The sequence below is a fragment of the Gopherus evgoodei genome, chromosome 5, assembly GCF_007399415.2.
Source record: "Gopherus evgoodei ecotype Sinaloan lineage chromosome 5, rGopEvg1_v1.p, whole genome shotgun sequence".
NCBI lineage: Eukaryota > Metazoa > Chordata > Testudines > Testudinidae > Gopherus > Gopherus evgoodei.
Window position 1 is genome coordinate 70,822,559 of NC_044326.1, and position 17,468 is coordinate 70,840,026.

Consider the following 17,468-nt stretch of genomic DNA (forward strand, 5'->3'; position numbering starts at 1 on the left):
GTTTATCTGGCCTTGTCATAACTTTAGTCCCAGATTTGGACCTTAGCGTCCAAAATATGGGGGTTAGCATGAAAAACCTCCAAGCTTAGTTACCAGCTTGGACCTGGTACTTGCTGCCACCACCCAAAAAATTAGAGTGTTTTGGGGCACTCTGGTCCCCCTGAAAAACCTTCCCTGGGGACCCCAAGACCCAAATCCCTTGAGTCTCACAACAAAGGAAAATAATCCTTTTTCCCTTCCCCCCTCCAGGTGCTCCTGGAGAGATACACAGACACAAGCTCTGTGAATCCAAACAGAGTGACTCCCCCTCTCCGTTTCCAGTCCTGGAAACAAAAGCACTTTCCTCTTCACCCAGAGGGAATGCAAAATCAGGCTAGCAAATCCAACACACACAGATCTCCCCCTGATTTCTTCCTCCCACCAATTCCCTGGTGAGTACAGACTCAATTTCCCTGAAGTAAAGAAAAACTCCAATAGGTCTTAAAAGAAAGCTTTATATAAAAAAAGAAAGAAAAATACATACAAATGGTCTCTCTCTATTAAGGTGACAAAATACAGGGTCAATTGCTTAGAAGAGATATTGAATAAACAGCCTTATTCAAAAAGAATACAAATCAAAGCACTCCAGCACTTATATTCATGCAAATACCAAAGAAAAGAAACCATATAACTTACTATCTGATCTCTTTGTCCTTACACTTAGAAACAGAAGACTAAAAAGCAGAAACTACTTCTCCAAAGCTCAGAGAAAGCAGGCAGACAGAAAACAAAGACCTCAGACACAAAATTCCCTCCACCCAAAGTTGAAAAAATCTGGTTTCCTGATTGTCCTCTGGTCAGGTGCTTCAGGTGAAAGAGACATTAACCCTTAGCTATCTGTTTATGACACGCCCCCCAAATTGCAGACAGTGGGGAAGCTCACTGGCGGCGATTTCCTTCTAGAACTTTAAAATAAACAGATTACTACAACACATGCACCTTTACATATACTACTAAGTATATAACTAACAGACTTTTTCATTTTAAGAACACTTTTTAACTACTGAATTCTGGGAAACTCTCACGGGAGAGTGCATCAGCAACTTTGTTAGAAGCTCCTGTGATGTGTTGAATTTCAAAATCAAAATCTTGGAGAGCTAAACTCCAACGAAGAAGTTTCTTGTTGTTCCCCTTGGCAGTATGAAGCCACTTTAGTGCAGCATGGTCAGTTTGTAGTTGGAACCGCCTTCCCCAAACATATGGGCGTAGCTTTTCCAGGGCGTACACAATGGCATAGCATTCCTTTTCACTGACTGACCAGTGACTTTCCCTCTCAACAGTTTCTTGCTCAGAAACACGACAGGATGGAAGTTGTGATCTGTTGCTTCCTGCATGAGCACTGCTCCTATACCACGCTCAGATGCATCCGTGGTTACTAGGAATGGTTTGTCAAAATCCGGGGCCCTGAGCACAGGGTCAGACATGAGCGTTGCCTTAAGTTGGGTAAAGGCCTTTTGACATTCATCAGTCCACTTAACTGCATTTGGCTGGGTCTTTTTGGTCAGGTCGGTCAGTGGGGCAGCGATTTGGCTGTAGTGTGGTACAAATCGCCTGTAGTATCCGGCCAAGCCTAAGAAGGATTGGACCTGTTTCTTTGACCTTGGGACAGGCCACTTTTGGATAGCATCCACCTTGGCCTGTAGGGGGTTTATGGTTCCTCGACCCACCTGGTGCCCCAGGTAAGTCACTCTGTTTTGGCCTATTTGACACTTTTTGGCCTTAACAGTTAGTCCGGCATGCCTGATGCGCTCAAAGACCTTTTCCAGGTGGAGTAGGTGTTCGGGCCAGGAGTCTGAAAAAATGGCCACATCATCGAGGTAGGCAACTGCAAATTCTCCCAGTCCAGCTAGTAGACCATCTATCAGCCTCTGGAAGGTGGCGGGTGCATTTCGAAGGCCGAAAGGAAGGACATTGAATTCATACACCCCCGCATGGGTGACGAATGCTGACCTCTCCTTGGCAGGTTCATCTAGCGGTACTTGCCAGTACCCCTTGGTTAAGTCTATTGTAGAGATGAACTGGGCACGTCCCAACTTCTCCAATAGCTCATCGGTGCGTGGCATTGGATAGTTGTCCGGACGAGTTACCGCATTTAGCTTACGGTAGTCCACGCAAAAGCGTATTTCCCCATCTGGTTTGGGTACCAGAACCACTGGAGATGCCCATGCACTGGTAGATGAGCAGATTATACCCATCTGTAGCATGTTCTGGATCTCCCGTTCTATAGCAGCTTGGGCATGAGGAGACACCCGGTAGGGTGGGGTTCTGATTGGGTGAGCATTACCTGTATCAATGGAGTGGTATGCCCGTTCAGTCCGTCCTGGGGTGGCTGAGAACAATGGGGCGAAGCTAGTGCACAGCTCCTTGATTTGTCGCCGCTGCAGACATTCCAGGGTGGTTGAGAGGTTCACCTCTTCCACGCCACCGTCTTTTTTCCCGTCGTAGTAGACACCGTCAGGCCACTCAGCCTCATCTCCCTGGACTGTAAACTGACAAACCTGTAAGTCTCTGGAATAGAAAGGCTTGAGAGAATTAACATGGTACACTTTAGGCTTTAGTGAGGAATTGGGAAATGCTATGAGGTAGTTTACAGTTCCCAGGCGCTCTTGGACCGTGAATGGCCCTTCCCATGATGCTTCCATCTTATGGGCCTGTTGCGCCTTCAAGACCATAACCTGGTCTCCTACCTTGAAGGAACGTTCTCTGGCATGTCTGTCATACCAGGCCTTTTGCTCTTCTTGAGCATCCTTTAGGTTCTCTCTAGCAAGGGCTAAAGAGTGTCGGAGGGTGCTTTGTAGGTTGCTTACAAAGTCCAGAATGTTAGTTCCTGGAGAAGGCGTAAACCCCTCCCATTGCTGCTTCACCAACTGTAATGGCCCCTTAACCTTGTGACCATACACAAGTTCAAATGGTGAAAACCCTAAACTGGGATGTGGTACAGCCCTGTAGGCAAACAGCAACTGCTGCAACACTAGGTCCCAATTATTGGAGAATTCGTTGATGAATTTTCGTATCATGGCCCCCAAAGTTCCATTGAACCTTTCCACCAGGCCATTGGTTTGATGGTGGTACGGGGTGGCAACCAAGTGATTCACCCCGTGAGTTTCCCACAGTTTTTCCATGGTCCCTGCCAGGAAATTAGACCCTGAATCTGTAAGGATGTCAGAGGGCCAACCTACCCTGGCAAAGATGTCTGTTAGGGCCAGGCACACAGTGTTAGCCCTGGTGTTGCCTAGAGCTACTGCTTCTGGCCATCAGGTAGCAAAGTCCACTAAAGTCAGTACGTACTGCTTTCCTCTGGGTGTCTTTTTTGGGAAAGGGCCCAGAATATCCACAGCTACTCGCTGAAATGGGACCTCAATTATGGGGAGTGGCTGGAGAGGGGCCTTGACCTGGTCTTGAGGTTTACCCACTCTTTGGCATACATCAGAAGACCGGACATACTTGGCAACATCCTTGCCCATCCCCTCCCAGTGGAAGGACTTCCCCAACTGGTCCTTGGTTCTGTTCACCCCAGCATGGCCACTGGGATGATCATGGGCTAAGCTTAAGAGCTTCCCCCGGTACTTAGTTGGAACCACCAACTGTTTTTGCGGCTGCCATTCTTCCCGGTGTCCACCAGAAAGAATTTCCTTGTATAAAAGTCCTTGGTCTATAACAAACCGGGATCGATTAGAAGAGCTGAGAGGCGGTGGGATGCTCCGTGCCACCGCCCAAGCTTTCTGAAGGCTGTCATCTGCTTCCTGCTCAGTCTGGAACTGTTCCCTTGAGGCTGGGGTCACCAATTCTTCCTCAGACTGTGGACTTGGGCTTGGTCCCTCTGGAAGCAATGTAGGTGATGGGGTTGTTTCCGGTGCTGGTGAACCGCTCTCCGCTGGTGCACCTGAGGTTATTTCAGGCTCTGGCTGAGCCTTTTGGGTATGGCTGTCTGTTGCTTCTGCCAGTTTTGGCTCGCTGGCGCCCTCTGGCTTTGAGTTTGAAGATGTGGTTGCACTTGCTGGTGCTGGTTGCTGTTCCAGTTCCGGGCCTGGGACTGGAGGTGCTGTGGCTGTTTCAGTGGTTGGCATGGAATCTGGATCCACTACCTCTGTCTGGGTCTCTGGTAACACAGACGGGGCCTCTGTGGACGGCTCAGGAACAGGAATAGGTCTGGAAGCTTGCCTGGTTTGGCTACGGGTAACCATTCCCACTCGCTTGGCCCGCTTCACCTGGTTGGCCAAGTCTTCCCCCAGTAGCATGGGGATAGGATAATTGTCATAGACTGCAGAAGTCCACATTCCTGACCAGCCTTTGTACTGGACAGGCAGTTCAGCTGTAGGCAAGTCTACAGCTTGTGACATGAAGGGGTAAATTGTAACTTTGGCCTTTGGGTTGATGAATTTGGGGTCAACGAAGGATTGGTGGATAGCTGACACTTGTGCCCCCGTGTCTCTCCACGCAGTAACATTCTTTCCGCCCACTCTCAAATTTTCCCTTCGCTCCAAGGGTATTTGAGAGGCATCCGGGCCTGGGGATCTTTGGTGTGATGGTGTAATGAATTGCACTCGCATGGTGTTCTTGGGACAGTTGGCCTTGATATGTCCCAATTCATTACACTTAAAGCATCTTCCATCTGATGGGTCACTGGGCCGAGGTGAGTTACTGGAGACTGGTGAGGTGGAAGAGTAGGGCGTCTGTGGCTTTACTTGGGTTGTATGTGGGGTCTTTGGCTGTCCTCGGTTGTAGGGTTTATGGTCGGTGTGCCCCCTGGGGTATTCGCTCCCCTTGACAGTAGCTTTCTTGCTTTCTGCCACTTCCATCCATTTGGCTCCAATCTCCCCCGCCTCAGCGAGATCTTTGGGTTTTCCATCTTGTATGTACCGTGTAATGTCTTCAGGAACACCATCCAAGAACTGCTCCATTTGTATGAGGAGATGCAGTTCTTCCAAGGTTTGAACGTTGTGTCCTGTTATCCAGGCCTCATAGTTTTTTGCAACGTAGTAGGCGTGTTTGGGAAATGACACATCTGGTTTCCACTTTTGGGTTCTGAAGCGCCGACGGGCATGATCTGGGGTTATCCCCATTCTGTATCTGGCCTTGGTTTGAAAAAGTTTATAGTCATTCATTTGCTGCTTAGGCATTTCAGCTGCCACCTCTGCTAAAGGTCCACTGAGCTGTGACCTTAATTCTACCATGTACTGGTCTTCAGGGATGCTGTACCCAAGACAGGCTCTTTCAAAATTTTCCAAGAAGGCCTCGGTGTCATCACCTGCCTTGTAGGTGGGAAATTTCCTGTGCTGTGGAGCAAAAATTGGCGCTGGGTTGTTAGGGTTGGCTGGCACATGCAGCCCAGCTTTTGCCAAGTCCAGTTCATGTTTTCTCTGTTTTTCCTTCTCTTCATTCTCTTTTTGTTGTTTTTCCATTTTTTTTTTTGTTGTTTTTCCATGTCTCGGCGGTGGGCCAACTGTTCTTCTGCTTGTTTCCTTCGGTGGGCCACCTCTTCTTCTTCTAGTTTTCTTTTGGGTGCTGCCTCTTTGGCTGCCAGTTCTCTTTGGTAGGCTGCCTGTTCTCTTTGGTAGGCTGCCTCTCTGATCTGTTCTTCTCTTTCTTTCATCTCATCTCTTTTAGTTTTATTTCCAGTTGTCGCCTGTGTTCAGCTTCTCTGAATTGTTCTTCGGCCTCAATTTTTGCCTTAGAAGTCATGGTTCCTGTTTTCTTGTGTTGGGGTGCCCTCCGGTGTTTATCTTCTGAACTGCAGGCTCTGTTGCCTCCTGGGGTCTTCCTAGCAACAGGGGTTTTTAGCTAATCTTCAATGTTAAGTAAACCTGAAAAACCACTTTATTTGCATGTACATAGTGCTGGTAATGACTCTTAATGGGAGTGCTATTGTGTGACAAAAGACTCTTAATAGCACCTTAATGGTTTCTTGCTTAAGATGCAAGCCACAAACTGCCAGAGAGCAGAAAAAAAAATTCTCTCTGGTTCCCTTTTAAAACCAAACTGTTTCTCTCTGCTAAAAAGCCCTTAGCAGAGAAAAGAAAAATATAATATTCCTACTGGATTCTGGATTTTGTCTATCCCGTAACCGCTGCACACCATGTCATAACTTTAGTCCCAGATTTGGACCTTAGCGTCCAAAATATGGGGGTTAGCATGAAAAACCTCCAAGCTTAGTTACCAGCTTGGACCTGGTACTTGCTGCCACCACCCAAAAAATTAGAGTGTTTTGGGGCACTCTGGTCCCCCTGAAAAACCTTCCCTGGGGACCCCAAGACCCAAATCCCTTGAGTCTCACAACAAAGGGAAATAATCCTTTTTCCCTTCCCCCCTCCAGGTGCTCCTGGAGAGATACACAGACACAAGCTCTGTGTATCCAAACAGAGTGACTCCCCCTCTCCGTTTCCAGTCCTGGAAACAAAAGCACTTTCCTCTTCACCCAGAGGGAATGCAAAATCAGGCTAGCAAATCCAACACACACAGATCTCCCCCTGATTTCTTCCTCCCACCAATTCCCTGGTGAGTACAGACTCAATTTCCCTGAAGTAAAGAAAAACTCCAACAGGTCTTAAAAGAAAGCTTTATATAAAAAAGAAAGAAAAAATACAAATGGTCTCTCTGTATTAAGGTGACAAAATACAGGGTCAATTGCTTAGAAGAGATACTGAATAAACAGCCTTATTCAAAAAGAATACAAATCAAAGCACTCCAGCACTTATATTCATGCAAATACCAAAGAAAAGAAACCATATAACTTACTATCTGATCTCTTTGTCCTTACACTTAGAAACAGAAGACTAGAAAGCAGAAACTACTTCTCCAAAGCTCAGAGAAAGCAGGCAGACAGAAAACAAAGACCTCAGACACAAAATTCCCTCCACCCAAAGTTGAAAAAATCTGGTTTCCTGATTGGTCCTCTGGTCAGGTGCTTCAGGTGAAAGCGACATTAACCCTTAGCTATCTGTTTATGACAGGCCTGAAGGTTATTTGCATTTAGTGAATGAGAGTAGGGTGGGGGAAAGGGTCGAAACTTTTAAAATGATTGAAGGTTGGTGCTGTGTGTCTTCAAGTCCTTAGAACTTGCAAGGCAGGGAGCTGACACAGCGTCAGCTCCAAAAATCCACTCTGTCTCTCCCATGCTCCTTGTCACACTCCACCCCCCTCTTTTGAAAAGCACGTTGCAGCCACTTGAACACTGGGATAGCTGCCCATAATGCACCACTCCCAACACCACTGCAAATGTGGCCACACTGCAGCGCTTTCCCTACACAGCTGTATGAAGATAGTTTTAACTCCCAGCGCTGTACAGCTGCAAGTGTAGCCAAACCCTGGGACACAAAAATCTGTGAGAAGGTTGGCCTTACATAGAAAAATGGAATTGTAAAACCACAGACTGGCAGAGGGACTCATGGGAAGTACACCATTACAAACTCTTTTTAAATCATTTTAAAACTGATTCAATTTCAAGTTCACAGGATCACTAACATTTTCTATAACAAGCAATAAATGCTAATTACAAAATAATCAACAGAAACAGTTTGAGTCTTTATCCAAAAAGAGTACTGTAATGGTAACTCATAATTTTCCCAAGTTGCACAAAAACAGTGGTGTGATTTTCCCTTATATTCCCCCAAAACCAAACCACCACCCCAGTGAAAAACCAAAGGCGTAAGAATATATATTCTTCCTACATAAAAAGGCACATATTTTCAGAATTGGAACCTTTTCATTTTGGATTACAACAGACGCTCACTACAACTGAGCTCCTCCCCGATTTACTACGATATGTTAAGCTTGCCATTTTTCTTCCTTTTAAATTTCCCCTTAGACACAGATACCTTACTGAATATACTAGCTTTTTCACAACTAGACTGTTACACAGTTTTGGCCACACCCCGAAGAGGAAAAAAAAAAAATCCTGTTCTGATTTATACTCCAAGTGGGCCCAAAGAATCTCAACTAAGGCACCCCAGCCCAGCCACCAGCACCTGCTTCCCCACAGAGCCCAGCCACGGGAAGCCCCTAGCCCAGATACCAGCACCCCCAGAGCCTTTACCCCTCCCAATTTCTTTACTGTCCCACTGGGGTACATGGTGTGGTGTGACCCTGCCCTTCCTCACCCTTTGGCAGAGCTGGGACTCCCAGGCCCTCTCCTGTCCTTGAGAGGACGAGGATCATATAGCATTCACCTCCAGCCCTGCCAGGCTGAACACTCCACTCACTGTGAGCTGGGCTCTGCAGAGTCCAGTGGTCCATAGAGGCAGCCAGAAATTCTGCGGGGCAAACAGGGAATTCTGCAAAATTCTGCATTCTGCAGTGGCGCAAAATTCCCCCAGGAGTAAATTACTATGTCTTGCAAGTAGGTGTCTCATAAACACATAACTTTCTCCCCTTTCCAAACATACAACTTGCCATACCGGTGGCCCATCTAGTGCAGCATTCTGTCTCCAGCAGCAGCCAGTACCAGCTGCTTCAGAAAAAAGTTGCAAAAATGCCACCACAGTAGAGCCTTGCAACTCAACAGGACCCAACTACAAAGTGTTGGGTGAGTCAGGTCTGATGACAATCTGACCCTCACAAGCTCAAGCTGAGCCATCTCTAATCACCTCCTCCTGCCCGTGGGGTCAGCACAGCACCACCTGTGTGCCTCCCTCCTGCCAGCTGTTGCCATCTCGCTGCGCTCATGTGTGGTGCAGAGTTAGCATGATGACAAGTTGCAGTGTCTCTAACTCCCCAGCACATGCAGTGCGGTGAGATAGCAGTGGCCAGCAGGAATGGGGCATGGAGCCCCTGTTGTCGTGCTGACCCCCACAGGCAGTAGGTGGCTAGAGATGGATTGGGGGCACAGGGAAGCCCCAACCAAGGTCATTCCCCAAAGAAAAGGCAGCGGTGCTAGCACAGATTTGGCAGGTGGGGACGTGTCAGGGTCAGTTCTGAAAACACCACCACTCTTTGGTCGAATTCAGGTCAGTGCTGCTTGCCTTGGGTTCGGGCCCAGCTTGGACTTTAAAATTAATCCAGATCTGTCCTTTACACCACAGTAGGCAGTTAAGGAATAAACTCCCCATATGGAAAGTTTCTTCCTAACCCCGCATTAGTGTACAGGTGGCTTATGCTTTGAGCATGAGTGCTTGCATCCTTACCCAAACTTTTGGCTTTTTAATTCTGATCTCATGATACCGGATATTCTTCTTATCCATACAAAGGGACTTTTTTTTTGTTTTTTTAAACATGCTCCATGAATTGAGAGAATATATTTTGTTTGGCTAGTCAATTCTGATTACGTTTGTTTTAGACCGCAAGCTTGTGAAACTTTTCAGAACAAGGGATTGTCTTTTATTGTCTCTGTCCAGCACCTACCACAACAAGGCCTTGATCCTGAATGAGACCTCTAGGTGTGACTAAATACAAATGTTAATAGATGTCCATTTTCTTTTTTAATTCTGCTAAACTCTTTGCCTCAATGATATCTTTTGGAAGGGAATTCCATGGGCAAATTATGTGAAAATTTGCTTCCTTTTTTCAGTTCTGAATTTGCTCCCTTTCATTCTCACTGAATGTCTCTTTCAACCTGCACCATGAGAAGGAACCAGAAAATCTCTATCTTTTCTATACTGTTATTTTGTATACTTTTTAATGTCACCTCTAATTCACCTCCTCTTTAAAGTAAACAGTTCCAATTTTATCTCCCACCCTTTCTCCATATAGAAGCTTTCCATGCCTCTAACCATTCTCATCTGTCTTTGAAACCTTTCTATTCCAGTAATAATTTGAGATAGAGCAAGAAATGAATACAGTATTCAAGGTAAGAGAGTACCATTGATTTATAGAATGGCATTATAATATTTTCACAATTATTCACCATCCTACTCCTGGCTGCTCATGCAGGGTGCAAGACTTTTAAAGCAGAAGGGGTCTGTGATGAAATGTAACCCTGTATTCACACGGTACACACTACTGTAACTCTTTGTACAAAATATGCCTTGTGAGGTAGTATTTGAAAATTAAGAACTCACTGATGAACAATATCATGATCAAATGTGTGTAGTAATATACGTAAAGTTATAAACATAAGGTGAAATTATGACTGAAGTGTGTTTACCAGACATATCTGGGGAGTGGCCAAACCACGTTTCTCAAAGACAAAGGACATGCTGACATGCAACTCTACTGGTGTAAAAGTTAATGGGCAATCACCTATCAAGTAGCCATTCTTTGGCAGGGAAGAGGGCAAAGAGAGGAGAGCAGGAACAAACTGATCTGCATCTTAGCAAACAGCATGGAACCTCTTTCACCACAAGACTCCATGATCCAACCTCACAGTAGGAACAAACTTTATCTAGGAGTAAACCTCAGGAAAACACATTTCAAAAGGAGGACAGGACTATAAAGTGAGGTGCAAAAACATTCCAAGTTCTCTCTCCCCACTCCTATCTTTCATTTTCACCTAAAAAGACAAAAGAAAAAATGTTTGGACTTTGGGAGACATTTTGACCTGAAACTGGGGCAGCAACTATTGCATGGAGCATGAGGTAAGAATTTTACCTTTAACCAAGTCTAGATTGTTAAGTTTTAGCACTAGAAAGCATTTTATTTTTATTTCTCTTGTAACCATTTCTGACTTTAATGCCTTGTACTTACTTAAAATCTCTCTTTGTAGTTAAATAAAGAATAAAATGAATTTAATTAAAACCAATCCAGTATTGTCTTTAAACTGAACTGTGTGGGTAACTTCATTTATGGTAATAAATTGTTGTATACTGATCTCCTTTGAGGAGCAATGGATCTGAGAGGGCTGGACAGTCCAGAACATATATTTTTGGGGGAAATCTGAGACGGAGTGTGTTGGGGTCACCCTGCAAGTGATAACCGAGGTTGGTGGACACCAGAGTGTGACTGACATGTGGCTGACAAGCTACAAGTTATGCACAAAAAACCCTCAGGGTATTACCTGCATGTTGCATGGCTGTGAGCGGCCCAGACTGGAGCTACCTCAGCAAAACAATGTGAGGCACCCAAGGTTGCAAGGAACTGGTAACACAGCCCCTCACTGCTCTGGATGGCACCTCAGAATGTCATACAATTCCAAACACTTGTTTCTTGAAAGCTTATAAGCTTTATTAGAATTTTACTCCCTGCTGTGCCTACGTGTTTATAATGCTTAGTGGACAAGTGCATTATTTAGCCTTAGCAGTAAAATATTAAATTCTTCCCTATTTTTAGATTGTATGGCTTGAAAAAGGCTTTCAGCAATCTGGTCTTGATTTTTTCTTCTATTGAAACAATAATGCAGTTTCTATATAGGAAGCACAATGTAGAGTAATGCCTAGTGACAGAAACAATAATCAGTATAATTGAACATAATGCAGACAAAGCCATTTCAGAAAAGTAGTAACAATTATAAAATTCCTTGCTACACTGTTTAGAAACAGAAGTCAGATAAGACTAATCTATTAATACCCACCCACAGCAATCATTAGAAATAGAATGTGTGAAATACACTTGTTAGATATGTGCTTTGCACAACATGAATACATGAGCTGTTTTTCTATTGGATAAAGCTGCCTCATAGTAGACAAGATATGTTGCTGCAACAAATACTCTAACACAGACCTGTGTTTAATCTGGAAACAACTCTGCAGAAGTGCAGTTTGAGAACTACTAGTCAAAAGCATACTAGCTTCTGAAAAGGTTAGACTGCTAATGTTCATTAAAACAGAGAGGATGTCAAAGAGTTAAGTATTGTTAATTAATTGTAAAATAGCGTATTAGTAGGTAACATCACCCTCTTCATCCAAACAAATGATCCTTGATGAGTGCTCCAAACCCAAATACCAACAGCCACAGAAAAATAAGGCTCAGAGACCTATAGAGTAAGTTTTTATCGTCAACCATACTACATATACAAGATGGTAAAGTATTAGAAAATGTGTTGTGCTGAACAAAGACTGGTTTTTAAGAGAGGTGTTTAGAAGTAAGGGCATCCACCGCTTTCCTTGGGAGACTATTCCAGTGTCATAATCTCCCCTTCCTGATATTTACCCTAAAATTGTACTTCTAAAAACTACATTCCATCACTTCTCACATTACTCCACTCTAATCTCTAATGATTCCTCCCGTCTTCGAGGTTTACACCATTCAATCACTTGTGGACTTATGTCCTCCTTCCTCTCCCCCACCCCAAACTGTTCATTTGCTGGATTTTGTATAGTTAGTTTTTACTTTTACTTTGTAAATCCATCTCTGCTGATATACTCTAGGAGAAAGTCTTGCCTTCCCCCTAAAACAGTCAATTATGTTTTAATGTGTATGCTATTATATAGATATACCCCAGAGGCTGATGTGTTCGGTACACATTGTAAATTCCAGTATAAATAATATAAGAACAAGAAATTTGCCATAGTTAAGATTTTAATCCCATTTATACCCCAAATACCAGTGGTGAGACAAGCAATTACTTCTTTTCCTAGAATCTTTAAAATGTAAATTCCTCCGTTATTTCTAAAAGCAAATAATTTCCAACGTTGACTGCCTTTTTACAATGATGACAGCTCTCTGGGTATGGCTACACTTGAAACTTCAAAGCGCTGCTGCGGGAGCGCTGCTGTGGCAGCGCTTTGAAGTGAGAGTGTAGTTGCAGCACCAGCGCTGGGAGAGAGCTCTCCCAGCGCTGCACGTAAGCCACCTCCTCATCGCATGTAGCTTGCAGCGCTGGGAGCCGTGCTGTTTACACTGACGCTTTACAGCGCTGTATCTTGCAGCGCTCAGGGGGGCGAGAAAGTTGCAGCGCTGTAAAGCACCAGTGTAGCCAAGGCCTCAGTGTGGCCACACTGCAGTGCTTTCCCTACACAGCAGTACGAAGACAGCTGTAACTTCCAGCGCTGTACAGCTGTAAGTGTAGCCATACCCTCAGTCTTCTTATATGTGACCTGAGAGAGAACTAACAGCTTGAACCAAGCAGCAATTGTGCATGCACAGTAAACAAGCAGCTTTCTGCTAGCACAGCGGTTCTCAAACTTGCATACTGGTGACCCCTTTCATATAGCAAGCCACTGAGTATGACCCTCCCTTAAACATATAAAAAAGTGTTTTTAATTTATAACACAATTATAAGTGCTGGAGGCAAAGCAGGGTTTGGGGTGGAGGCTGACAGCTCACGACCCCCCATGTAATAACCCTATGACCCCCTGAGGGGTCCTGACCTCCAGTTTGAGAACCCTTGTGCTAGTGCTTAAGTTAAGGGTCTGTCAGCATTTCCAAGTTTATAAACTCTTGTTTTCAGAGCTTTATAATTGGCAGTAATCATTCATTTTATGACTAACCAACCCCCGCCTTCATCACAACTGCAGAGGTGTTAATGGGCCACTTCACTTTGAATAGTCCAGTGAAATACAGGTTAACTAGTTATGCTAAACAATCTGCTCCTCCTTGTATTTAGCTGCAACACTCAGAATACATTTCCTAAAGAAGACGAGCACTGTTCTAAGCTCAAAAGCTTGTCTCTCTCACCAACAAAAGTTGGTCCAATAAAAGATATTACCTCATCCACCTTGTCTGTAATCATTCACTTGAGGCAGAAACTTGGCCACAAGGTTTCAGTTCAGAAGCAATTTTTAGTTGAGTGAATTCAGTGTTTGTGAAAGGTGGCAGTTTCATTACACTACAGTCCTTATTTTAATCAATACAGGCATATAGAGACAGTGCAAGATTCTTCACATCAGGAGTGCACCTCAAAAGTGACCAGCAGGAGCCACCTCAAACTGCAACTAGACAGCCTGTGCCAACTGACTCCAGCTCACAGAACTCAGCCAGTGGGGCTGTTTTATTACTGTGTAGACTTCTGGGCTCAGGCTACAGCCCAGGTTCTAGGAACCTCTGAGGCAGGAGCGTCCCAGAGCTCAGGTTGCAATGAAACAGCCCTGCAGCCCAAGACACACAAGCCCAAGCCAGTGGGCACAGCCCAGCCATGGGTTTTTCCTTGCTGTGAGGATATACACCTCTACCCCAATATAACGTGACCAGATATAACATGAATTAGGACATAACACGGTAAAGCAGTGCTCCGGGTGGGGGAAGGGGTGCACACTCCAGTGGATCAAAGCAAGTTCGATATAACGCAAATTCACCTATAACGTGGTAAGATTTTTTGGCTCCCAAGGACCGTGTTATATCAAGGTAGAGATGTACTCTGCATTTCCTCTCAATAACTACTACCCATGATTTGCCTACTCTTTTAGGAGACAAGTTTCCACAGCTGTCAAATCTAACACCCTTCATAAGCACTAAAACTAAATGATTTTAGTGAATTTAAACTGAAATGTCATAGACAAGAAAATTCACATGCAAGTAAAAATTCTAAAGATTTTAAACATGGGTTTATTGTACAGGCAAAACACATGTTTTTGGAAGGACAGATCAGAAATTAGAAAATGAGTTTTCTAATCAACCATGAGAACTCCAAAGGAGTCATTATAATCCATCATCTCAACCATATCTGCCAAGATTCAACTAACTGTACAAGTTTCAAAAGATAGCAACATCTCTTGAAAGAGCCTATTAATTTTCACAAATTAAGAACTATACAAACTAACTTTCTCTTGGTTATTATGCAAAATGTTCAGCTATAAAAGCCAAACACTGCATGAGTGAAATTCAGAATGTCATTTCAGATTTTTAGTTTTAACTATGAAATTTCCTTGCTTGCTTTTGTGGGTTAAAGTAAGATCTCCAAGATCACTTTAAACTTAGCTTTTGAGCCTCAGCATGATGAGCAGCACTTACAAGATATGATCTAAATAGAAATACCTACTGAGAATCCAGTCAAGAGCAGGTCAGTTTATTCTCAACTGTAGTAATGCCGTGTAACAATGCTGTTGGAAAGCATGCACATTGGTTTCTCAGACCTCTTAAGTATAGCATTTTTACAAGCTACCGATAAGAAATATTTTAATAACAAAATTCTATTAGAATAGCAGTCAGTTGTTCTAGATATCAAAGGCCATGCTACTGTTCCACTGTGGGGACTTGTAGCCCTGAACAAGCTCTGTTCTACTGCCTCCAACTACTACCAACTACTACCATGCCAACAGCAAGAGCCTTTTATGTTAGTCTTCCTGCTGGATCTGCTCCTCTTGTTTCCATCACAAATGCGCCTCTGTTTGTAGCAGGTGGAGCACAGTGGGGGCCCATTGAGATAAGAGATACCACATCACAGGGGAATGAAGAAAGTTTGTGAAAAGGAGGAAAAGAAGAAAGCATGTATTGTTTTTTACTATGTGGTAAAACATAAGCATTATGGGGTATCTGGACACCTTACAAAATTTAAATTGAGACATTAATTATCTTAACATGTCAAAACGTGCCTTTAATCTAGCCAGTCAGTTAGGAATTAGTTCAGTTGGGAAGGCCTAGGCAAAAATGGTGCAATCTATAGCTTTTACTAAAAGTGGCCAGGATTGTTATGTGCATTTTCCCAGGGAGCGAATACAGAGGTGCAAGGCCTCTACTAGAAGTACCGAGGCAGAGATGCATATCAAGTGTTTGACAATTAGGAGATCATGGTTCAAGCTATTGTTTACTGCAGTGAAAGCATATACCTGAGCCAGTGCTCTCTTATCCAGAACGAACAAGGTTACGGCATTGTTTTTGAATATAAAAGACTGCCTCAGACAAACTGATTAACTACAACTACCCCTGACTAACTACAACTAGTCCTGTACACCTGTGCAGCTCCTGCTTCTGCCACTAAAGGCGGCAGGGCATTTCCTACCACCGGCGGCCGCAGGACAACATAGCCCTTCCCCTCTCGTCCAAAGCCTGTGGGCGGTCAGTGCCCCTCTAATGACCCCGGTGAGTGCAGGATACACCCACCGAAGCCAACCCCTCCTGGGGCTAGGCTGCCGCTGCACCGGGGGGCTGCACGGGCCGCAGCCTGGGCCCCTCCCCGGTATTGGCCGCCTGGGGGCGGGCGGGACTCCCCCTCCGCGGCGCCACAGGGTCAGGGCAGGCCCGGGCGCCCAGCGGGACTCGATCCCCGGGGTAGCCGCCATGGCGAAGCCCGCCCCACCCGTGCTCTGCAGCGGGGCCGGCTGGGCACGGTGCCCGGGCGCTGTGAGGAGCCCGGCTGCCCAGGCCGGCCATCGCAGCCTCTGCCCGGGGCCGCAGCTCCCCGGTCGGGCCTTCAAACGCCACAGGCCGCAGCCTGGGCACCAGCCGCCGCCCGGCGAAGGGGGGGCCCTGCCGGGAGCAGCCACCTCCTACGGAGGGGGCTGGGCGGGCCGAGAGACACCCTCACCCCGTCCCCCGCACTGGAGAGAACCACCGCCCCGCCCCGCCGGAGCGCTCACTCACTCGCATCCTGCCCTGCGGGCTCGGCTCCTCGGCGCGGGGGGCCAGCGAGGACCAGAGCAGCAGCAGCCCCAGGAAGCTGCCCGCCAGCAGCACAGCGCGCAGCAGAAAGCCCAGCTTCAGCCGCATCCTCCCCCGCCGGGCCCCCGGCGCTAAGCCCTGATACTGCTTCCACTCCCGCCGCCGCCCGCCTCGGCCCCTCCTGAGCTATTCCCGCCCCAGCCCGGAGCCGGGCTCGGCTCCCCCACGCCGCTCCCTGCCCGCGCCTGGCTTTGCGCCCCCGCTGCTGCTCGCTCCAGCCCCCTTCTCCCAGCTGCTGTTGCTGCTCCTCTCTTTGCTCTACCCAGATCCCTGGCTGCTGATCCGCTGCCTTCCCTCCACCGCCGGCTGCTGCCGCCCCCTGCTCAATCCGTCACTGTGCTGCAGGCACAAACTTTTTCCTCTCCTCCTCTACCCTTTAAACTGCCCCGATTCCTCTCTTGCTCGCCTCGTTTTTTCCCTGCTGAGCTGCGCCCAACAGCTCAAATGATCTGAAGCAGGAAGTCACCGTAGCAGCAGCTCCACGTGGCTGATTTATAGCGCTGAGGGTTTTTCATATTGACTGCAGGTTGCCTTTTCACACGTCTCCCTAAGAAGGTGGACTTATACGAGTAAAACTGGGATGTGGTGTGCAAACACCAAGCTGCCGCGCCTAGCTTGGTGAGGTGGAAGAAGGAATGAGTTCCGGGTTTACGCGTTTGCCTTGGCTTGGAAAGACAGACAGAGTCCACCGTGGTTTTGTAACTGCATTTTTTAAAACTACCATCATACCATATTTGGACCCTGATTGAACCAGACTCAGGGCTACCCCGGGGGGTGCACACAAGTGGAGCAATTTGCCCCAGACCCTGCAGAGGCTACCTTGAGACTATAGTATGCTATAGTATTGTAACTTTTTTTTAATGGAAGGGGCCCCCAAAATTGCTTTGCGCTGAATCCTTTGGGTGGCTCTGACCAGACCTTTGTCGCAAAATACTACTTTTACTTTTTGTTTCCCCCTGCCTGTTTGTAATGTTATATAGGGGAACTCTGATATGTGCACCTGCCACCTCACAGGTGAAAACTTT

At 46.0% G+C, this 17,468-nt stretch overlaps 1 protein-coding gene across 3 annotated transcripts in view; it reads right to left on the minus strand.

Annotated features, from left to right (window-relative positions):
- GALNT7 (polypeptide N-acetylgalactosaminyltransferase 7) overlaps positions 1–17,217 on the minus strand; it is a 107,552-nt gene extending 90,335 nt beyond the window's left edge. Inside the window, exon 1 of one of the 3 annotated variants that reach the window (XM_030563587.1) lies at positions 16,366–17,217. In XM_030563587.1, the coding sequence (XP_030419447.1) occupies positions 16,366–16,491 (126 nt within the window). In that variant the 5' untranslated portion in view covers positions 16,492–17,217. The remainder of the gene's footprint in view (positions 1–16,365) is intronic. The other 2 variants (XM_030563586.1, XM_030563588.1) reach the window with 2 other exon arrangements.
- Between the last annotated feature and the right edge of the window lie 251 nt (positions 17,218–17,468).